This window comes from Eubalaena glacialis, chromosome 3, assembly GCF_028564815.1.
Source record: "Eubalaena glacialis isolate mEubGla1 chromosome 3, mEubGla1.1.hap2.+ XY, whole genome shotgun sequence".
Classification (NCBI taxonomy): domain Eukaryota; kingdom Metazoa; phylum Chordata; class Mammalia; order Artiodactyla; family Balaenidae; genus Eubalaena; species Eubalaena glacialis.
The window spans coordinates 54081150-54106338 of record NC_083718.1 but is presented as its reverse complement, the minus strand read 5'-3'; the positions used below and the strand labels follow the sequence as shown (position 1 = coordinate 54106338).

Here is a 25189-nt window from a genome sequence, read left to right as displayed (position 1 = left end):
ATGACACGCACATTGCAGCATAGTAAAAAACTGGAAACAAATTAAATGGCTATCTGTAGGAGAATGGATAAATAAATTGAGATTGACATTTATACAATGGAGTAATATGTAGCAGATAAAATAAATGAACTAGATTTCATCCATGCAACATGAATCATTTTTGGAACAATTATGTTTTAGTGAAAAAAAATCACATTGCAGAATGATAATTCAGATACTGTCATATACCCAATTTTTAAAAATGGTTAGGTGTGCCAGTCTCTATTTGGAATGCCTTTCCTTATAGCAGTTCATTTGTTTTCACAGCAGAGTGAGGCACAGAAAAGTAACTTGCCTAAGGGTCAGGTAGCCAATAATGGGTGGAGCCAGGATTTGAAACCCTGGCAGTCTGGCTTCACTATCCTAACTCTTAACTACTACATCATGAACACTATCACATATTTGTACATATGAACACGGATGTTGTGAAATACTACATAGCATAATGGTTAAGATACATCGCCTCTATGTGCTATTTCATAGATGATATGTAAAGTCAGAATAATATTACCTACTTTATAGAGTTTTGTCAAGTTTAAATGGCTTAAAATAAAGTAATTAGAACAGTGCCTGCCACATAGTAATTGTTTGATAACTGTTAAAACTCATAGTAGAATAAAAAAAAGAAAACTTAGAAAAGATGCATATCATCCCTCAGTGATGGAGAAAACTTAATTTCACATTGTGAATTTAAAGAAATGAATCTTTTAGAGCCAAAAAGTTTATTTCAAATAGGCCCATGAGAGAAAGCTAAAACAAAGAGTCTTGATGTTTTTTGGATTAACAAGTCAAGTCACTTATCTAAAAATGAAATTACAGAATAAAGTGTAGGGACTTCCCTGGTGGCTCAGTGGTTAAGAATCTGCCTGCCAATTCAGGGGACATGGGTTCGAGCCCCAGGCCGGGAAGATCCCACATGCCTCAGAGCAACTAAGCCCACGCGCCACAGCTACTGAGCCTGCGCTCTAGAGCTCGCGAGCCACAACTACTGAGCCTGTGTGCCACAACTACTGAAGCCTCTGCGCCTAGAGCCCATGCAGTGCAACAAGAGAAGCCACCACAATGAGAAGACCGCATACCGCAACAAAGAGTAGCCCCCACTCGCCACAACTAGAGAAAGCCCACGCGCAACAATGAAGACCCAACACAGCCAAAAATAAATAAATAAATAAAAAGAATAAAGTGTAAAATAGAGTAATAAAGTAATAGAATATGACTTGTCACAAAATTTATGGGTAAAAATAAACTTCCTATGCCAGATTCACAACTCAAAGTGAATAGTTTTATACAACTAACATTTTAGCAAAAGTAGCTTCCTGTAATAAAAATTCATGGAGTTAAGATTAAAAGTCAACAATCTTGGAGAAATTAAACCTTTTTTTTTTTAATAAGATTTGTTTTTATATTGGAGTATAGTTGATTAACAATGTTGTGTTAGTTTCCAGTGTACAGCAATGTGATTCAGTTATACATATACATGTATCTATTCTTTTTCAAATTCTTTTCCCATTTAGGTTATTACAGAATATTGAGCAGAGTTCCCTGTGCTATACAGTAGGTCCTTGTTTGTTATCTATTTTAAATATAGCAGTGTGTACATGTCAATCCCAAACTCCCAATCTGTCCTTCCCCCACCCCGCCTTCCCCCTTGCTAACCATAAGTTCATTCTCTAAGTCTGTGAGTCTGTAAAACAAACCTTTTAATGTTACAGGGAAGCTCTTTGCCCTTCTTAGTAAAAAGACTTTGGCAGAAATTCAACATTATTATTAGAAATATATAATAAGTATAGATTTAATTTAACCTTTATTCTAACTTGTAGTAACACTTACTAACCCTTTATTTTATCCAACATGTTATAAAAGCTACCTGTGTGATTTGTCCTCTTGAAATACCTGGGCACCAGTCTGCCATTCTTTCAAGATCCTTTGTTAAATTGCTAATTGAAGGGAAGATAGTGCAGTGGCAGCATAGTTTTTGGATCTTCCTGAAGTGCCACGTAACAACAGTCAGAGAAACAAGATAGCAAAACAAAATTCCACAGACAATATTTATAACAAAATCGGGTAATATATCTTCCATGAATAATTGCTGGAGAGTAATCAGCAGCAGCTACAAGAGCCTCATAATATCAATGTCTGTGCCAGGAGAAAACAGGGAAGCAAGAGAGCCAATGTCTGATGGACCTAGGGACAAAAGAATTGCAAAATAGCCATCAGGTATTCACTAGAATGTACAGCAAGCCATTTTGAAAACAGCAGCTGAAACTGGATGATATTTTGACTTATCTAATAGCAGAGAATGTTTCATGGTAAGAGTTGAATAGGGCTGGAGCACCATAGCTCCTGTGAATTCTTGAAACTGACCAGCCAGAGCTCCCTTACAGACACTAATGAAAAATTGAGCAGGATACGGACAGTAGAACAAGAGAAGTCTTAGATGTAAGTAGTATTAAGGGAAAAGAGCCAGGAAATTTCAAAATTAACCTACTGTATTTTTAAACAGTATATGAAAACAATGGAAGGAGGAGCTCTGTGAAGCAGAAAGCAATCCAGAATGATGTCCTGTAAGTCAGGAAAATGAATTTCACAATTCAATGAATTTCAACCGAAGAGGATCAGGGTCAAATTGCATCATTGTCTTAAGAAAAAAAGAGAATAAGGAGCAGAATAACGTATCTACTGACAATAAAAGCATGTCAGAAAGACATGTCCCTAATAAAGATCAAAACTGAAACCTACTTTTTCAAAAATATATATTAAGAAAGTGATACAAAACATGAAAGAACAACATAAATCTGAATTACACGAATTTGGAAATAAGGTGAACAGTACTCAGGGAAGAATTATAAATAAAAGGAAAAATCATTTCAGAAATGGAGACTAAACTTCAAAGATTACAAGAGCAAAAAATATAACAGCTAATGCCCTAAGAAAAACAGTAGGTAAAAATGAGGAACATTTTGAAAGTCAAAATAAATGAGGGAGGCACTGGGGATCCAGGCATAAAAGGCTCTGTCACTAAGGTTTTTGAAATCTAGTGAGAAACTCAGGCATGCAAATAAATTAAGGTAATATTATGTCTGAGTAGGCTATATTGGAACAATCCTGAAGGTAATTTTTATAAGTTCTGGACAAAATATGCAAAATCACTCTCTGAAGGTACTAGAAATTGTCCAAAAGCAGGCAGAAACTGGAAAGGGGTCAGCACCTGGAGGAGGGAATGGCACCTTTTTATTTGCCTGGATTTTGGCCTGATGGCAGGCCCCATACATTGTTTGGAATTGGAGATTGGATAGAAATCAGAAGTTTTACTGGCTTCTGATTTGGAGCTACATAAGCAGCTGAAAAATGAGGGGAGAAATCATAGGATCGAGAGAGCTACAGAGAGGGAGCATCAAATTCTGCACATAAATTCTGCTCAGATCTCTGACTGTTGAACTACACATGCCTGGGGCAGACTCAAAGCAGCCTAGTAAGGCTAAAAGAACTGAATCTATTTCAGCTGTTGCCCACCACAGGGAGTCAGAATTTAAGATTAGTCAAGTTAACTCCCAGCTAAAACTAAGCAAAAAGCAGTACTCTTAGAAGGACTGTAAAAGATTCCACAGTCTCTACAGCTTCCCTATTATGATGTCCAGGATACAAACCAAAATTACTGGATAGATTTAAGAAACAAGAAAATGTGACCCTTGGTGAAGAGAAAAAATAATCAATGGAAACTGATCCTGAGATGATGCAGATGTTGAAGTTAGCAAAAAGGTTTTAAAGAATTCTTAAAACCACATTAAAAAGAGTGTAAAGCAATATATGTTCACACTAAATGAACAGATAAGAAACCTCAGTGGAGAAAAATAAATTATAAAGTCAAATGATTTTCTAGAGTTGAAAATAAAATATCTGAAGTAAATTCACTGCAGTGTCTTAAGAACAAATTGGAAATGGCAGAAGAAAGCATCAGTGAACCCCAGAACAGATTGGTAGAAATGATCCAATCTGAAGAACAGAGAGAGAAAATAAATGAAAAAAATTTTTTTAAAAAGCAGAATCTGAGAGTTCCCTGGTGGTATAGTGGTTAGGATTTGGTGCTTTCACTGCCATGGCCCAGGTTCAGTCCCTGGTTGGGGAACTGAGAGGTACTGTGAGCCGTGTGGCGTGGCCAAAAAAAAAAAAAAAAACAATCTGAGAGACCTGTGGGATGATACCAAGTGGCCTAACATATGTGTAATTGTGATGAGAGAAAGATGGTAAGGAGAAAAAATGAAAAGAGAAAAAATTCTTGAGAAAATAATGGTTGAAAATTTTGTAAATTTTATGAAAGAGTTTACAGATTTAAGAAGCCCAGAAAAGCCCACAAAATGAATACAAAGAAAATCTTACATAGGCACATCATAGTCAAACTGCAGAAAACTCAGAGTAATTAGAAAATCATGCAACTAAAGAAAAATGACACATTGCCATAGAGGGGAACAATGTTAAATATGATGGCTGACCTCTCATTAGGAACAGTAAAGGCTAGAAGACAGTGGAATGACATCTTTAAAGTTTTCAAAAAAACCCCACTCTTTGCCCAATTTTTTATTTCCAGTAGTGTAGTGTCTTGGTAGTATCTTTCAAGAACTTTGAAGAATGAAGGTAAAGTAGAGGTGTTTTCAGATAATCAAAAATGGGTAATTGTAAGCAGCCCTGCATTATAGGAAATTCTAAAGAATATTCTTCAGGCGGAAGGAAATGATGCCAGATTGTGCTTGAATCTATAGGAAGGATTGAAGAGCACAGGAAATGGTAAATGTGTGGGTATATATCAAAGACTTTTTTTTTTTAAGATTTTACTGGGTTTTTTTTTTTTTTTTTTAATAAATTTATTTATTTATTTATTTGGCTGTGTTGGGTCTTCGTTTCTGTGCAAGGGCTTTCTCTAGTTGCGGCAAGCGGGGGCCACTCTTCATCGCGGTACACAGGCCTCTCACTGTCGCGGCCTCTCTTGTTGTGGAGCACAGGCTCCAGACGTGCAGGCTCAGTAGTTGTGGCGCACGGGCCCAGTTGCTCCGCGGCATGTGGGATCCTCCCAGACCAGGGCTCGAACCCGTGTCCCCTGCATTGGCAGGCAGATTCTCAACCACTGCGCCACCAGGGAAGCCCTATCAAAGACTTTTTAAAAAATCAATTAAGTATATGACTGTTTAAAGCAAAAATTATAACTGTATAATTGGGTTTGTAACATGTATACGTAATATTTGTGAAAACCATAGCATAATGAGTGGAGGGGCAGTACATGGAACTATAGTTTGCAAGGTTCTTGTGTTTTATGTGAAGTAGTACAGTAAGACTGAAAAGTTAAGGATGTATAGAACAATAAATAATGCAGAGTTATAGCTATAAAGCCAATAGATAAATTAAAATGGAATTGTATAAAAATACTCAGTAAACTCAAAGGAAGACGGGGTTTACTGTTCAGCTGTTTTGCTTGAAGGACAACAAAGGAACAAAGTTTGAGAGAAACAAAATACAAATGGGATTAGCAGAAATTAAATAGAAAAAATGTTAGCTGTATAGGAGAAAATATTTGCAAACAATGTGAACAACAAGAGCTCAGTTTCCAAAATATACAAACAGCTCATACAGCTCATTATAAAAAAAACAAACAACCCAATCAAAAAATGGGCAGAAAACCTAAATAGACATTTCTCCAAAGAAGACATACAGAGGGCCAACAGACACATGAAAAGATGCTCAGCATTGCTAATTGTTAGAGAATGCAAATGCAATAAGGGATCACCTCACACCAGTCAGAATGGCGATCATCAAAAAGTCTACAAATAAATGCTGGAAAGGGTGTGGAGAAAAGGTAACACTCCTGCACTGTTGGTGGGAATGTAAATTGGTGCAGCCACTATTGAGAAACAGTATGGAGGTTCCTTAAAAAACTAAAAATGGAGCTACCCTATGACCCAGCAATTCCATTCCTGGGCATATATCTGGAGAAAATCATAATTCAAAAAGATAGATGTACCCCAGTGTTCATTGTAGCACTGTTTACAATAGCCAAGACATGGAAGCAACCTAAGTGTCCATCAACAGATGAATAAAGAAGATGTGGTATATATATACAATGGAATATTACTCAGCCATAAAAAAGAACGAAATAATGCCATTTGCAGTAACATGGATGGACCTGGAGGTTATCATACCAAGTGAAGTAAGTCAGAGAAAGACAAATATCGTATGATAACACTTATATGTGGAATCTAAAGAATGATACAAATGAACTTACTTACAAATCAGAAACAGACTCACAGACATAGAAAACAAACTATGGTTAACAAAGGGGAAAGGGAGGGAGGGATAAATTAGGGGTTTGGGATTAACAGACACACACTAATATATATAAAATAGGTAAACAACAAGGACCTACTGTATAGCACAGGAAACTATATTCAATATCTTGTAATAACCTATAAGGAAAAGAATCTGAAAAATATATATGTGTATAAACTGAATCGTTTTGCTGTACACCTGAAACTAACACAACATTGTAAACCAACTATACTTCAATTTAAAAAATGGTATCTGTAAGTCCAATTATATTAATAATTTCACGAATGTAGTGGAGTATATATTACAATTAATGAAGTTATGAGATGGCATGAAAAAGAAAGATGCAACTAAATGCTGTCCACATGAAATACATTGTTAGTAAAAAGATACAGATTGGTTGAAAGTAAAAGATGAAAAAGATATATCATACATACAGTAAGCATAAAAGAATCGAAGTGACTAAAAAAAATCAGGTAAAGTCAGAATTCTAGGCAAAGTGTATTATCAGAGATAGAGGGACATTTCATAAGGATAAACAGTTAATTAGGAAGACACAACAGTCAAATGTGTATTCACCTAATAATGCTTTAAGATAAATGATCTAAAAATTGACAGAATTAATTATGAGTTAACTCCACAGTTACAGGGGTTTTCTCTTTCTGGCATTTAATAAAATAGTCAAAAAAAATGAATAGGGACATAGAAAATCTGAACCACACTTTCTACCATCATGATCTGTTTGACTTTTATAGAACACTGTACCCAACAACTGCAGAATACACATTCTGTTCAGGTACACATGGAACATTTGCCAAGATGGACCATGTAGTTGGCCATGGAATAAGTCTCAACAAATTTCAAAATACTGAAATCTTACAGAGTATGTTCTTTAAGATGGAATTAAATTACAAATCAATACAATGAATTACCTAAGAATTAACCCTCCAGATAATTTGGAAATTAAACAGTTCTCTTATAAATAACTTACTTTTTAAAATTGAAGTATAGTTGATTTACAATGTTGTGTTAGTGTCTGGGTGTACAGCAAAGTCATTCAGTTTTATATATATATATGTGTACTTTTTCATACTCTTTTGCATTATGGTTTATTACAGGATATTGAATGTAGCTAAAAAACTTATTAAAGACAGAATCACAAGGGAAATTTGAAAATATTTCCAATTGAAAATGAAAATATAACATGTCAAAAATTGTAAGATACAGCTAAAACAGTGCTCAAAGAGAAATTTATAGCTCTAAAATGCCTAAATTAGAAGAAAAGAAAGGTATAAAATCATCATTGACCTGAAGGTCTACCTTAAGAAGTCTAGGAAAGGGAGGAGCAAAGTAAAGTCAAAATAGTAGGAGAAAAGAAATAATAAAATCAAGAATAGACATTAATAAAATAGCAACAATTAACAAAGCCAAATATTGATTCTTTGTAAGATCACCAAAATTGATAAACCATTAACTAGTTAAATTAGAAAAAAAGAGAGGACACAAACACCAATTTCAGGAAAGAGATTATATCATTATAAATTCTACAGATACTAAAAGGACAATAAGGAAATATTATGAACAACTGTGCCTATCATTTGACAACTTAGATGGAATGGACAAATTCCTCAAAAGACACAAATTACCCAACTGAGGCAAGGTGAAATAGAAAATCTGAATATCCCTGTAAGTATCAAGAAATGGATTTTTGTTATTTTAAAAAAACAAAAGAAAGCAAAACACCTCTCCACAAAAGAAGGGAGAAGAAGAAAAAACTCCAGGCCCATATGGTTTTATTGGTGAATTCTGTCAAACTTTTAAGGAGGAAATTATATTAATCATACATTGTTTCTTTCATAAAATAGAATGAGTTGGGGAGTATTTTCTATGAATACATTATCCTGCTACCAAAACTTGACATAGACATTACAAAAAAACCCAATTAGATCATGTTTATCATAACACAGGATAAAAAATATTACAAAATAATAGTAAATTGAATCCAGCAATATGTGAACAAGAGGGTATTTTCCCCCAGCAATACAAGGTTGGAGTAACATTTCAAAAGGAATTAACATAATTCACCATGTTAACAGAATAAGGAAGAAAATCATATGATCATTTTAGATGCAGAAAAAGAATTACCAAAATTTAATACCCATTTGTAATCAAAACTCTTAGAAAAATAGGAATAGAATAGAACTCCCTCAACCTGGTAAAGGATAGCTATGAAAAACCTATACTTGTCATACTTAATAGTAAAACACTGGACACTTTCCCCCTAAAATCATGGGCTACCATGTCCATTCACATGGCTTTAATTCAGTGTTGTACTGGAGGTCCTAGACAGTGTAATAAAATAAGAAAAAAATAGGCACAAAAACTTGAAGTAGTGAAACTGTCATTATTTGTAGAAAACATGATTGTCTACATAGAATGTACTAAGGAATCCATGAAAAGCTATTAGAACTAATAAGTGAATTTATTAAGGCCAAAGTTAAGACTATAAAAAAGTTGTATATTATATAGATTAATAATAAAAATAATATAATATAGATTAATATAAAAATCTGTTATATTTCCATATGGAGGCAGCAAACAATTGGAAAATGAAATTTTTAAAATTCTATTTACAATAGTATCAAATTACTTGAAAATAAGTCTTAACAAAGAAACATAAGACATCTGTACTGAAAAATACTAACATTGCTGAGAGAAATTAAAGAAGACTAAATGGAGAGCTGTAACATTCATGGGTAAGAAGCTTAGTATTGTTATTAACCTATAGATTCAGTATTGTCCCCATCATAATTCTTGTAGGCTATTTGTAAATACTAACAAATCCATAAGTTTGTTATATATGAGAGTACATAAGGAGTTCAGTTCTTATGCACTCAAGTGATTTTTGATGGAGATGCCAAAGGAATTCAATGGGGACAGGAAAATCTTTTCAACAAATGATGCTGGAACAACTACTTATGTGGGAAAAAAAATGAATCTCAACCCCAACCTCACACCATGTACAAAAATTAGGGATATATCATAGACATAAATGGGAAAAATTCAAAATTAAAGCTTCTAGAAGAAAACTTTATTTACAATCTGGGGGTATTTAAGAGTTTCTTAGGACATAGAAAGCAATAATCATTTAAAAGAAAATTGATAATGAGACTTTATCAAAATTTTACTATTTAGGAGACTCCATTTAAAAATTAAAAGGCAGACCACAGACTGGGAAGAAATATTTACAATCATACATCTGAAAAAGGACTCATAACCAGAATACATAGAGAACCTTCTATATCTCCATTACAGAAAGCCAAACAACTCCATTAAAAAAAGGTTTGAACAGACACTTCACAAGTGTAGACGTATGAGTGATTAATAAACACAAATGCTAGTAAACTCATACATTTTTGGTTCAAGTATAAAATGGTACTACTTTGGAAAATGTTCTGACAGTTTGTTATAAAATAAATGTATATTTACTCTTTGATCCAGAATTACTTATTCAAGAGAAATCAAAGCCTATGTCCCCCCAAACGACTTGTACAATAATATTTGTAACAGCTTTATGCTTAATAGCCACAACTGGAGACAACTCTATTATTCATTAGTACGAAAATGAATAGAGAAATTGTGGTATATTCTTACAATGAAATACTATTCAGCATTAAAAATAAATCAACTACTGATAGATGAACCAACATGGAAGAATTTGAGAAACGCTTGCTGCTGAACAGAAGAGTATACAGTGTAGGATACCTTCTATTTGAATTGCTAGGATAGCCAAAGCTAATTTATGGTGGAAAAAGAGAGTTGTTTTTCTCTGGGAAAGAAAGAACTTGCTGAGTGATGGAAATGTTTTATATCTTAAATATGAGTTTGTGGCACACAGTGTGCATTTATCAAAGCTAACTGAATGGTAAACTTAAGTTTTATACATTTCAGTGTATGTAAATTTTATGTTTAAAAAACTAACAGATATTGAACTCAGTTAATTATGTACATACTGACATATTTTGGGGTAAAGGGTACTGATGTCTGCAGCTCGTGTTGAAATGCATAGAAAAGGTAAGATGGTTTGGTAGGTAGATGGCTATATAGATGATAAAGGAAATATAGCAGAATACTAATAATTATATAATCTAGGTGGCGGATGTTCACTGTCCAAGTCTTTCACCTTTTCCTGTGTTTAAAATTTTTCATAAGAAAATACTAGGAAAAAATGAACAAGAAAGATTGAAGCGAAAGTAACAGGCATTGAAAACAGGCAGAGAAGAGCCAACGTATGAAATAAAACCAATGATGGAACAGAACAAATATTGAAAACCATAATTTGAGTGAACTTTACTGAAATGGAAGACTTGAAATTATATATTGAAAGAACACACTGCATACCTGAGAATATCAACCCAGAATGACAAACACCAAATTATTGGACTTAAAGAAAAAAATAATCCTTTGAACAAATGAACAAGTGACTTATAAAGGAGAGAAAATTAGGTTATAGAACATTTTCAGTGTTCTTCTAAACATTCTCATGTTTAGAAGAAAAGGGATTTAAAAAATAACGTATTTTAAACACTCAAGGAAAACAAAATGTGAGCCAAGGATTTTATGGCTAGCAAAATTGACTTTCAACTATACAGAACTAGACAAGCTATTGCTGCCATGCAAGAATTCAAGAACCCATGAGACCATTGTTCCCATGAGACCTCAAGGAGTCTACTGAAGAATGAACTTCAGGTAACCAAAATCACTTGAGGGACAGCAACAAAAGAACTGAACATGAGCGCCACTTATAAAACTAAGACCAAATGAGGGTTAGAAAGAAGAGAATATAGTATATAATGGCTGTATACTCTGACAATATAAAGGACAATTACACAAAATGGTAGAAAGAGAAGGGGTGAGCATAGGAAAAAAATGTTAACTGCTTTTATTAATTATACTGGTGATGGTAATGTGAGTACTGTTTTTTTGAGACTATTGAGTAATGTGATATAGAGCAGCGGTCCCCAACCTTTTTGGCACCAAGGACCAGTTTTGTGGAAGACAGTTTTTCCACAGATGGGGGGTGGGCATGGTTCAGGCGGTAATGCGAGCATTGGGGAGCAGCAGATGAAGCTTCGCTCGCTCGCCCGCCGCTAACCTCCTGCTGTGCGGCCCTGTTCCTAACAGGCCGCGGACCAGTACCAGTATGCCACCCGGGGGTTGGGCACCCCTGATATAGAGCATATTAATAATTATGGGATATATGGGGGTAATTATGAGATAATTTTAATTGTATGTACAAGGATTTCTAATTGCATAAATTGAACCTGGAACATCTTACCATTCCAGACCAGCAAGGGCTATTAAAGACTAGGTTCACATTAGAAGGGCTTAGGAATCCATGTGAAGTGTTATTTCAGGTTTCAATAAGGATAATAATTGCAGTGGTTTGAAGCCCATCAAATATGTTTAATTCTATGAGTTCATATGATATTAAAAACTAATTGGTTATCATGGAAGATGATAGAGAGCCAATTCATTACCTTAGAAAATGGTAAATAAAGAGAAAGAGCCAGTCACTTACCTCACTTTCCTGAATGAACTGGTAGGACTGCATAACCAAATAGCAGATGAGGGGAGCATATCTCTATAAAATATTCCAACTAAATAACAAAAAAGAATTTATAGAATTAGAATATCACTATGTTAAGCCTCTCAATAAAATAGTAGATCAGGCATCGACCAGTAATGGCTCCTAACAACACCGAGAAAAAAAAAAAAAAGACAACCAGACATTATATGTGCCTCTTTTTAGAACATGGCATCACTAATAGTGTTGTCATAGGGTTGGAGCATGAGTCTGATCAAGCCGCTGGGTCCAGCTGCCAATTTGCAGAAAATAAAGTGTTTGCACTATGAGTGTATCATCTATAAAATCTACTCCATGAGGAAATGAAATCATGTAATAGGATATATACATATATTTGAAGGCATAAATATAAACTCTAAGGAAAAAATAAAACAACCAAAATGGATTGGAGATGGAAGAGAAGTAAGAGAGTGGGAGTAGAAATACACCAATTACTTTCTTGCTTATGGTTGGGAGTATATAAAGAAGATAGCATAATAAAGGGCCTAGGGCAGTGTATCTGATTTATCAATGGATGGACCAAACTAACTTCCTAAAAGAAACTGCTTCTGAGATAGGATTATTCAACTGTGTTTCATATAAGGATTTGGAATTACCTCCGTATTAACTCATAAAAATACAACAGGTGTAATCTATTATGTTGAAGCAGGATGCATGTTCAAGTTTTGACAGTTTCTGGAAAGTTTCACAAGAATCTGCTGGTGATGGTTTGCACAAGAAACTAGTAGTAATGGTTACCTCCAAGGAGGTGATCTCCTGGTCAACTGAGGGATGGGAGTGGGCTGGAGACTTAGTTTTTGCTGTGTACCTTTTTAAAACTTCTGAATATCACTTATTCAAAAAATTGATAACTTACATTAAAAAGAATCCTTCCCAACCTAGTCGTGTGTTCAGCTGAATTGCACATTCATAGTGCTGGGCACTTAACCGAGAAGGTAAAGAAACCATTAGAGACTAATGAACATAAAAAGAAAAGAAGCCATAATGTGTAATGTACAAAGAAGTAAGTAGAAGTACCAAATCTAATTCACCACCACCCTTCTTCTGTCCTCTACCAGTTCTTTCTCTCTTGGGATATCTGTGATTGGCTATAGATGTGATACTAATGACCCTTTTAAACCGTGACTTGACTGACGCTGGGCCCCATTTTTACAAGTGTCCTGGGAGAAGTCAATAAAGAGTTGAGTTGGGTCTCAGAGCATTACACCAACAAGAAGTATGCACTGCAGAAATCCCACCCTTTGTCAAGGGTCAGTCCTTTAGAACTGTTTGCCCTCTGTGTTCCTGTTGATCTTCCCCAAGGTGATTAAGTCAGAGCAGGGATTTATTTCCTACTAACACCTAGTCAAGGGGAAGAGAGCAAGAACTACGGTTAGCTCAACTGCTATACCTTGGTTATGGAGACAAAAGTTTAAGAATTCAGACATTTTAATGGGATGTCTTTATTAACAAGGGCAAACTTACCAATTCACTGTGCAGTTTAAACCAAACATATTTGTTATCTATCTTATATATATTCTCTTCTATCTGTATTTGGTATAGTTCTTCTTTTCCAAGGTGAGAAAATCAGACAGTTATGGGAAATACATTGACACCTGCCTATTTATCCCAACTTCCAGGGTGAAATAATAAAATTTTTAAGGAAATGTTTAAAAATAGTATTTTATTGCATGTGGAAAGTGGTAGTGAATACTCTTTCTCTGAAAATAGAGAAATATCAAGTTTTATTATGATTTTTGTATTTTGTGTGTTCCCCTCTTTTTTAAAAAAGGCTTTTTGCTTTATAATCAGACATTGTGAAAAATGAGAGGTAAAAATGTCCCTTAATTTTCTTTTCAATTTAACATATGCTCTAAAAGGAACTTGAAGTTGGCCTAGAAGTTTATGGTGAGGGATTATAGGTCTCTTGGTTTGTATTATACTTGCATGGAAGCAAGGGTTTGTTGTAATGCCTGAGTTAACTCACCCTTACAAATTTAGTTTGGCTAAGTCGAAATTAAAGCATTGTCCATGGGCATCTGTATATGTTATATTCTTGTTTTGTTTTTTTTTTTTTGGTTTTTGGTTTTGTTTTGGTGACAGGTAATTTTTAAAGAGCAACTTTCACCCAAAAAACTGGGCTTCTTAAATGTGACCGAGCTTGTTGGAGCTCTTAGTGACATTCTCCATGTTGAGTTCAGGGAAGGAGAACAAGACTTGCTGGTGTTTGATGCTGATATGAAGCCTCTACCACATGGTGAGTTGAATTACAATATGATGCAAACCTGATTTTTAATTGTCTCTGTAAGAACAAGGAAAAAGAGAGCACTGGTTATGTAAATAGGCGTTATTGTAACCACATCAACCAAACAGATCACACATTAGCCTTGAAACTGTTTTGTATATAATGACCTCCTTTCTGGTGATATATGTTGCAATGAGGTTACTGTATTAAAATCTGAGTTTTTTAAGTTTACTTTCTTCATTGTCCAGATTTTTTAATAATTCTGAAGAAATAAATTTTCTGAAATGGTGTTCTGAGGGGGAAGCACTAGATAGTTCAGTGGTTCTTAACTCTGTTTAGAAATATATGGAGGTTCTTAGAAATACATGGACGTTCAGAATAAATGGGTGTGCACTGAGACTCAGCAGTTGTAATTTTAAAAAAATAACATTTTATTTTGAGATAATTTTAGGTTTATAGAAAAGTTGCAAAGATAGTACAGAGTTCTCACATGCCTTTCCTCCAGTTTCCCCCTAATTTTAACATCTTATATTACCATGATATATTTATCAAAACTAAGAAATTAACATTGGTACATGGCTATTTACTAAACTCCAGATTCTATTCCGATTTTATCAGTTTTGTTCTTTTTCTGTTTCTGGATCTACTCCAGGATATCACATTGCATTTAGGGCACTTGACTTTTGTTTTTGTTTGGCTTAGTGTTTTTTTCTTTTGAAATTTTTTTTGAGGTTATTGTAGGTTCACTTGCAGTTATTAAGAACGAATACAGAGAGATCCCACGTACTCTTTCCTCAGTTCCCTTAATGGTAATGTCTTGCCATCTATAGTACAATATGATACTTATATTTTTATAAGTTTCTACAAGTGGCTATAGTGGACAGCTGTGTGTTTTTTTTTACAAAATGTAAATGTATCTTCGTTGATTTTTCTGATTAAAATAACTTAACATTCATTCTAAAAAATTCAGATAGCACGGATGAGTAAAAAGTTGAAAGTGAATATGTCTCTTCATTTTACTCCCACCAAAAATGCCATTAGAATTTTTATATAGCCTTCCAGACTTTTAAAAATGTATATGTGAGCCTAGCTGCACTTAGAAAAAAATTACAAAAGCAGTATTTGCTTGTTTAAACAATTCCAGCAATGCAGAGGTAGTAACTAGTAGTAATAGTTTTAGTGCTTTTTTTCTGGACCTCTTCTCTATAATTATTTATCATATGTATAATTTTCTTCCACAAAACAGTATTGTATAAACATTATATAAGTCCTTGCTTTTTATACTTCATAGAGGTAATATTCTATAACAGCATATACAAGTTTATTTCTTCCTTTTTGACTACATATAATTATTTTATGTAACTGTATTATAGTTTATTTAACCAGTCTCCTGTCAATGGACATGTAGAGAGTATCCATTTTTTTATCATAAAAAATACAGTGATAAATATTCTTGTACCTACATCTTTGTACAGTTACTAGTTTATTTCTTTAGGAGCCACTATGGTTTTATGTCTATCTGGGGTCTGTTTTAATGTGTCAGCCTCCTATAATCATCATACACATGTAAATTTGTATGATTGTATGGTCAAAATATGTGATTGGTTTGGGAATTCCCTAAAAATTAAGGCATTGTATTATGGACTATTAAGTAGTCACATACGTTGTACATTAAGCAACAATGAATGTTCACAACTAAAGCTGAACAAGAAATAAATTGAAATCAGGATGTTGTAAAATAAAACCTTTCACCAAAGTTAAAAAAACCTTATCAGACTTGCCCCCCCACCAACATAGATAACATAAGATTTGTTCCTATCTGGAACTTCCCTTACATCTCTCCATACTGAAAGGTCTGCAAAGACAGGTTCATATCTCTCATCTATCATTATCTGCCCAGTGCCTGGCACATAGAATGTGCTTAGTGACAGTTTCCAAATTATTTTAATAGATATACATAGGCTCCTCTATTGGTCATTTCAGATGGAGCTGTGTCATCAGTCAGAAATTCATGTTTAGTTCAATCAGATAAGAAAATAGAAGCCAAAGCTTGTGTGTCCAGTCCTCCTAGAAATTCACTGTCTACTACTGTTATCAAGGAGACTACACGGGATTACCCTTCAAAAAACCACAAAGAGCCAGAACAGAAGATTTGCAAGAAGCCTAATCTGGTGGTAAAGCCTTTACAGCTGGTGAGTAAGGTTTGATGGCTTTGTGCCCTGGAGATTCAGCATTATGGAAAGTAACTGAATGAATGTTTCTTTAGACAAAAATTCTGTTTGAGAAAAGTCTTATTTCTAGATGTATGATTTCTTAGGCTAGACCAGAACTTTGGTCTGAAGTCACCTTATGCAGCATTTATTCTGGTTTTCAGCCTTTTGTATAACTAGCTTTCCTTGAGTCTCATTTCAGGCTTTTCAGTTGGCTTCGAAGATTTGACAGTTGTTTCAGGATAACATTGCTGATTCTCTGTCCGTGTGTTTCAGTAGGCTTCACAACCCTCCAGGGCTTTTGAGGGAAGAATTGAGGAGCTCTGTTGTAGCTGTATGCCTCAGCACTGCTGCAGGTTGCCCCTGCACCTAGCCTCAGTTAGAGGGTGCTTTTATTGTTTTTCTCCTTATTATATCTCCACACACACTTCTCCCTTTTTGTATTCTCATCTCCTATTACTTATTTTGTAGTTACTAAGGAATTAATTGCTTACTCTTCTTGCCTTCTGCCCTTTACACCTGGCTTCTTTCATGGAAGGAAAACATTTTGTTTGGAGAGCCTGCTATATTTTCTAGAGGACAATAGAAAGGCCTGAAGGAACATAATATATTTGAGAATGAGAGTGTTTGAGAAACCGTATTTTTGATCGGAAGACTAGTCTGAAATTTAATCCATTCTTTTTTTTTTTATTTTAATTACTTATTTATTTTTGGCTGTGTTGGGTCTTCGTCACTGCATGCGGGCTTTCTCTAGTTGCGGCGAGCGGGGGCTACTTTTCGTTGCAGTGCGCGGGTTTCTCCTTGCAGTGGCTTTTCTTGTTGCGGAGCACAGGCTCTAGGCACGTGGGCTTCAGTAGTTGTAGCACGTGGGCTCAGTAGTTGTGGCTCACAGGCTCTAGAGCGCAGGCTCAGTATTAAGCCTTAAAAGTATTAAGTACTTAAAAGTATTAAGTATTAGTTGTGACGCAAGGGCTTAGTTGCTCCACGGCATGTTAGATCTTCCCGGACCAGGGCTCGAACCCGTGTCCCCTGCAATGGCAGGCAAATTCTTAACCACTGTGCCACCAGGGAAGCCCTGAAATTTAATCCATTCTTTAAAGTTGCCTTTGTTGGTAGAATTGGGTAGGATGAGACTCTTAGTTCAGCCTAAGTATTTGAAGTGAGATGTTTTCAATTTTACATAGGGCAGTTGTGTGACACACTTTTCACTCTTTACCTAATATCGTAAGACAGTACTTTTAATATTTTAGTGTAGGTAAGGATCACCTAGGGAATTTTTTTAAAGGCATAACTGTGGGCCTCACTTCTAGTGAGTGAGTCTGGGCTAAAGCCTAAGAATTTTCATTTTTATAATTTGCCAGGTGATTCTGATAAAGGTGACTCGTGAAATATATTTTAAGAAACGTTGTCATAGAGTTTGAAATGTTACTCAAAGATTTATAGTGGTTTCTTTGTTTTTTTTTTAACTTGTAGCAAGTAGAAATTAACAAATCACAGCTCAACTTGGCAATGGCAAATCATGATATCCCACCTGATGCTGTACAGGACAAGAAATTATGCAAACTACCCCCATTAGGTACCAGTACCCTCGTGGGGGTCTTTGTGGAGTATATCATCTCTCCTAGTCAATTCTACATCCGAATCTATAGCAGGGATTCATCAGAGTTACTTGAAGACATGATGATTGAAATGCGGTAGGAATCTGTTGTTTTCAATGTATTTTTCATGTATCTCATTCTAAGTCAGTTCTCAAACATTTTGGTCTCAGGGCTCTTAAAAATTAAGGACCCAAGAGAATTTTTGTTTATCAATATTTATCATACAGAAATTAAAACTGTAAAAAATTTAAAATATTGTTTAAAAATAATGATAAATTCATTTTTCTGAATATAAATAACATTTGATGAAAAATAACTTTTATGAAAATTAGAAGAGTGCACTGTTTTACATTTTTGCAGATCTCTAATACTAGAAGAAAGTTGGATTTCAGTATCTGCTTCTGTCTTTAATTTCTTGAAATACATTATTTTGGTGGAAGTACATGAAAACATCTGGCCTCTGACAGATACATAATTGGGAAAAGGAGTATTTTAATAGCCTTTTCAGAAAATTGTGAATACTCTTTGATAGTATACTGAAACTTGACAAGTGGTAGTTTCTTGAAGTTAGTTTCAGTGTGGAATTTGAACTTCTCAAACTCTACTATGTTAAAATACATTTTCTGCCTTTGCACTTTGAATGGATCCAGGACTAGCTATGTAATTGCAGGCTCCAGTGCAAAATTAAAATGTAAGACTCCTTGTTTAAAAAGTATTAAGAATTTCAAGACAGCAGTAGCTTAACATTAAAGTAAGCATAGGGAACTTCTCAGTGTGGACTCAGTGGAACTGGCCCTGAATTTTACCACCATCTACGATTTTAAAACATCATGTATTGGTCTTTTGGAAAATACTGGTTCACTGAGTTATATAGATCTTCTAGATGTTGACATGTTTCATCACACAATATATCTTTAAAAAATCACATTCATTAATATTATCACTGACTGCATCAGAAAAGTATTAAGTATTAGGAAACTGTTATGTTTATGGTGGTGGATGCAGCATTGCCAAAATCCTAATTTTCATTTGAAAGTCTTTGAATTTTATCATTGACAATAAATACTGTCAGTGTTTTCCTTGAAGTGGCAAGCTTGCTTCATTTTTCAGAAAATGTGTGGCAAATACCCAAGTCTGAATAAACATAGTTTGTGAGTGACCTTTCAAGCAAAAATGGTGTTCCATGAAAATAGTGTCTAGTTCATCTTCCAAGTAAAAATAAATCTCCACACACACACAAAAAGCAGCTAATTCAGTTCACAGCTGAAATGCAAAAGTGCTTTTCATTAAAACAACTTGGGAAGTATTTTACTTGTACTTGCATTTTGTTACAGAGAATATTGAAAAGATAGTCAGTGGTTGAGATTTAATAAACTTAATAATTTTTATTGCTTTATCAAGGACATTCTTAAGTGAAAGTAGCCTCTTTTTTCTTTCTTTTTTATTTAATGTGAATGCATGGCAGTGAAAAATAAATGTTTACTAGTACAGTTGGATGCCACTGCCTTGATTTAGCAAAGGCACCGGGAATTTTACCTACCCTTGCTTTTACAGCATCAATGCAAGTGTTAACATAGTGAAAAGGGCAAATAACTATTTTCATAATAATACTAAAATATTAAAATAGCTTTGATCTTAGGAACTTTTTGAAAGGGTATCAGGGTCCCAGGGATTTGTGAACTACACTTAGAGAGCTACTGCTCTAAATTATCTTTTCTCTAGTGAAAAATCATGTCCTTTGTTAGTAAACACTATGTAAAATGTTTACATTTTCAGTTACTTTAGATTTATTCATGTACAACAAATGTCTGATTTTTACATTGGTGCCACATAGAAGAATAATTTACTTTGTATCTCTTCAAAAGTTTTTTTCTAACTTTACCACATTATATAGTCACCTCCCACCCAAGAACATTATATACTCACCTCCCACCCAAGAACACCTGTTACATAATAATCACTTAGTAAGTTTCTGCTGGAAGAAGTTTGTTGATAAAGAGAAGGGATTTGGACAAGAAAAAGAAAATTAGTTGGTATTAATAATAAACATTACCAAATCAGAAAAAGTGAGGATTTTTTTCTTTGCTTTTTGCCAAGACATTCCTGCTCTTGATACATCAATAAAAATGATCTTTAATTTTTTCTTCCCCTATGGGTTTCTGTGTATTATGGAATTCCGCAGGCGCTGTTATTCTAATCAGCTGGTTTCTGATCGATATGCCATGCCAGAGTATTTTATCCAACCGGGACATCTCTGTTGTGTAAGGATTTCTGAGGATAAGTGGTGGTATCGGGTCATTATCCATCGAATTCTTGGGAAACAGGAAGTTGAAGTGTTCTATCCAGACTTTGGAAATATTGGAACTGTTCAGAAGTCCTCCCTGAGGTTCCTCAAGTGAGTTAATAAACTGAATAAGGACAACTTAAGTTTTGAGCTGTAATGCTGAAGCTCTGTGGGCTTAGGATCTCTCTTCCTTTTCTCCTGCCTCTCTCCCTCCATCCTACCCTCCATTCCACCCCCTTTCATCTTAGTGCAGGTTTGGCAAATGGTCATTTGGTCATTATAATCACAGTTGGATTACAATCTCTCACGTCTTCTTTCACATGACCGTGAATCTGAATGAACCATGAGACTAAATTTCAATCTTATGTTAAGAAAATCATTCTTTGGGTCATGCTAAGAGTTGCAGTTATATAGCATGAAGGTTAAACTGTTCCTACCTATATTTTATTTATTTATTTATTTTCAGTTATACATATCCTACCTGTATTTTAATTGCATGGTTTTCAAAGACTATTATGTTTTTACAAGTGTATTTCTTAGGTTACTTTAAAGTGTAAGACATTAATTTTAAAATGCATGAGTAAAATACTCTGAAATGGTGTGAAAAGCTTAAATCAAGGAATGGGTAAGAGATTCCATAAAATGCAGTTTTGAAATATGATTAAATATTCATATATTTGATTATCTGTTGCAGGTGCTGCTACACCAAGCTTCCAGCTCAGGCTATCCCCTGTTCTTTGGCTTGGGTGAGACCAGTAGAGGTATGTTTGCTTGTTTCCTGTTTAATCAGCAAACATTTGATGCCAAGAACAATTCTAGGTTCTCAGAATACAAAAATAAAACATAGAATGAGCCCTCAAAGAAATCCTTGTAGACAGTATGAAAGATAGGCACGTAGACAAAAATAATTGTGCTGTGTCCTATTTGCTAGAAAATTTTGCAGCGTATGGTTGAGATGCAAAAGAAGGAGCGCTCATCTCTGTTCGGGGTAATCAGAGAAGGCCCCATAATAGAGGTGGCATTTGCATGAAACTTTGAAGGAAGATTAGTTCTATAACTGGACAAACAAGAAAAGAAAGACATTTCAGGCAAAGGGAGAGCAGCATGAAATATCTCAAATATGAGGAATTTTAAGTGGTTCTGTTTGGCTACATAATAGAGGATGTGCTGGAATTGGTGCATGGCAAATGATGTCAGAGAAGTAGACAGTAAACTAAGGTGGAGACCCATAGCCATGTGCAGGAGTCTGGACACAATGTCCAGACTGGGGAGCAGCTAAAGGGAACTGCCACAATCAGATATATGTTTTTTAAAGAATTCTGTAGTGGTGGGAGATGATTGGAGTGGGATGGAGCAGGAGGCATTTTCATCCATATAGATACATTTGTTTATGTAGCTATAATTATGCACCTAATTTTGTTTTTTCCCTCAGAACTCCTAATTATACATGCCATTCACATTTATTACACCATATTTGTCTGTTTAACCTAAATAACTTATCAGTTGCTAACATATACGTGGATTATTCCTTACTTTTTTTTTATCTGAAAAACACAAAGAGAAAAGAAAAAGAAAAAACATTATCTGTAATTCCACCATTCAAATGCATTCAATTTAGAAATTTGTTATGAGTTTCTTTCAGTTTAGTTTATTGGATGTTGGGGATGAGGGTTTTGTAGGGTTTTTAGGCTTATATAAAATAGTAATCATATTATTTTATATTCCATTTTTCCACTCAACATTATAGCATAAATACATTTACATGTTATAGTTCTCAATTTTAGTAGGTACATAAGTAATCTATTAGCTAAACGTGCATTGTAGTCTGTTTAACTGTCCGTTTATTGTTAGACTAATTCAGTCCACTTCTGATTTTTTAGTATTATAAATAATTATGCAAAGTATGGTTTTTGCACGAGTCACTACCCAGCATTGTTTTCTAGGGTGTATTTTAGCCCTGACTAGGTTTCTTTTTAGTACTTCCATCAGGGAGGTCAGGGCTAAATTTGTGACCCACTCGTAGCCAATGTCCGTTACTCTCATATCAGCCAGGTGGCTTCCATTTTTCGTTTTCTTTGCAATTTCCTTTGTAAACTGCTTCTGGCCTTAGGGCTTTTGCCCATGTTGGTCACTGAAATAGCTTATTCAAAGAATTCTCATGGTTGGCTCCTTCTTGTCGTTCAAATTTAAGCCCAAATGTTATTTCCCCAAGAAGGACTTCCTTGACCAGTCAATTTAAAGTGCTCTCTTCCTCTTCAGTCAAAATGATTCATCATCATTTTGTTTTATCTTTCTTTTTAAAAAAAATTTATTTATTTTAATTGGAGTATAATTGCTTTACAATGTTGTGCTAGTTTCTGTCGCACAGTGAAGTGAATCAGCCATAAGCATACACACATCCCCTCCCTTGTGGACCTCCCTCCCCCACCCATCCCACCCATCCCACCCACCTAGGCCATCACAGAGCACTGGGCTGAGCTCCCTGTGCTATACAGCAGGTTCCCACTAGCTATCTATTTTACACATAGTAATGTATTTATGTCAAAATTAATATCCCAATTCTTCCCACCCTCCCCTTTGCCCACTGTGTCCACCCGTGCATTCTCTATGTCTGCCCTGCAAATAGTTTCATCTGTACCATTAATATTTATTTATTTATTTATTTATTTATTGGCTGCATGGGGTCTTAGTTGTGGCATGCGGGCTCCAGAGTGTGCAGGCTCATTAGTTGCAGCACACGGGCTCTCTAGTTGTGGTGCATGGGCTCCAGGGTGTGCGGGCTCAGTAGTTGTGGCACATGGGCTCTCTAGTTTTGGCTCACGGACTCCAGAGCACATGGGCTCAGTAGTTGTGGTGCACAGGCTTTCTGCCCCATGGCATGTGGGATTTTAGTTCCCCAACTAGGGATCGAAGTGGCATCCCCTGCATTGCAAGACAGATTCTTAACCACTACACCACCAGGGAAGTCCCTTGTTTTATCTATAACACTATCTGGTGTTATTTTAATTGTTTGTTCACATACAACATTGTAATTCCTGAGATCAGGGATATTGTCTGTCATATTTACCACTGTATCTCCAGTGCCTAGATCAATGTTTGGTGCATGGTAGGTGCTCAATAAATCTTTTTAACTGAATGTATCTCATTCGTATCTTTATTTCTATATCTTTGTTCTGGTTTGGTGAGCTAATACTCTCATATACAAAATCTAAAGCAGGCAGAAAAGTAGAAGTCTACCCTTGGAAGTCAAACTGCAATAGGTAAGATCAGGAATTTTTCAGCTTCTTTCCTGAGGTCACTCCCCAGTCTACAGCCTTGCTGGCTTGCAGGATTAGAAGACATTGTTTGGGAATAAAAGAACAGCTAGAAGTTAGGGTGTAATACTTAAAGGGAGGGAGCCATAGAATGGGTGCGTTCCAAAATCATTGTACGGATATAAAATCTGCCCAAATCCTTAGATGACAGCTAAACTTTGCAAGGACTGTAGAGAACCCAGTGGCCCTAGTGAAAAGTCACTGGCTTACCTGTTCTTTTTCTCACCTTGTATGCCTTATTTTGAAAAGGGTTTTTAATCATTCCACTATGTTATTTCAGTGATTACTCTAGGAAGTACAGCATATGTGTGTAGCAGTGCAAGGACATTAGAACATGAATTTCTTTAACATCCTTTTCTGATCTATTTTTGTTTTGTAATTAACGTTATTGTTTTTAACCCCTCAAGAAAATAACTGCATATAATAATAATAATGTCCATTTAGATTTAGTCACGTATTTCTCAGTTTCTTAGCTCTTCAGTCTTGCTGCTCAAACCCTCTGGGAACATTTTCTTTCTATTTGAACTGTATCTTCTAGGATTTCATTTTATAAGGGTTTATTGATGGCAAACTCAGTTATGTTCACCTGAAAATATCATTTTGTGCTTATTCTTGAAAGATATGTTCAGTAGGTATAGAATTCTAGGTTGGCAGTTACTATCTTCAGCACATGGAAGGTATCATTACACTGACTTCTGGTTTCCCTTATGATATTTAAGTCAGCTCTCCATCTAATGGATGTTCCTTTGAAGGCAATATCCTTTTTGTCTGTGGCTGTTTTTAAGATTTCGTATTTGTTACTTGTGTTCTTCAGCTTTTTTAAAAAGCAGGATTGATTTTTATTTTATAGATATTTGCTGTCTGTATAGAAGAAAGACCTTCTCAATAATCCAGGATATTTCTTCTTTCTTTTTTATAAATTTATATATTTATTTATTTATTTTTGGCTGCTTTGGGTCTTCGTTGCTGTGCACGGGCTTTCTCTAGCTGCGGCGAGCAGGGGCTTCTCTTGTCGCAGAGCACAGGCTCTAGGCACGTGGGCTTCAGTAGCTGTGGCACGCAACCTCAGTAGTTGTGGCTCATGGGCTCTCAAGCGCAGGCTCAGTAGTTGTGGCACACGGGCTTAGTTGCTCCACGGCATGTGGGATCTTCCCGGACCAGGGCTTGAACCCATGTCCCCTGCATTGGCAGGCAGATTCTTAACCACTGTGCCACCAGGGAAGCCCTAGGATATTTTTTCAAAGGATACTATGCTTCTAACAATTTCAGGATGGCATTAAAACTATCTGCTAATGAAATTGAAACTTGTAAATTTACTCTTTAGGAAACAAAATTATTTATTTGTAATTGAGGTAATGTTGATTTATAACATTATATAAGTTTCATATGTACAACATTATATTTCTACTTCTGGATACCCTACCACGTGTTCACTACTAAAAATTTATTTTCCATCTGTAACCGTAGTTGGCCTGACCCCCTTTACCCATTTTGCCCTCCCCCCTTCCCCTTCCCCTTCCCCTCTGGTAATCACTACTCTGTTCTCTATATATATGTATTT

The 25189-nt window shown here is 35.3% G+C and overlaps 1 protein-coding gene across 3 annotated transcripts in view; it reads left to right on the top strand.

Annotated features, from left to right (window-relative positions):
* Positions 1–25189, top strand: part of TDRD5 (tudor domain containing 5) — a 96285-nt gene that overhangs the window by 38661 nt on the left and 32435 nt on the right. For all 3 annotated transcript variants that reach the window (XM_061185663.1, XM_061185664.1, XM_061185662.1), the window contains exons 7-11: positions 14081–14234; positions 16206–16414; positions 17906–18126; positions 20213–20425; positions 21009–21075. In XM_061185663.1, coding sequence (XP_061041646.1) covers positions 14081–14234; positions 16206–16414; positions 17906–18126; positions 20213–20425; positions 21009–21075 — 864 coding nt within the window. The remainder of the gene's footprint in view (positions 1–14080; positions 14235–16205; positions 16415–17905; positions 18127–20212; positions 20426–21008; positions 21076–25189) is intronic.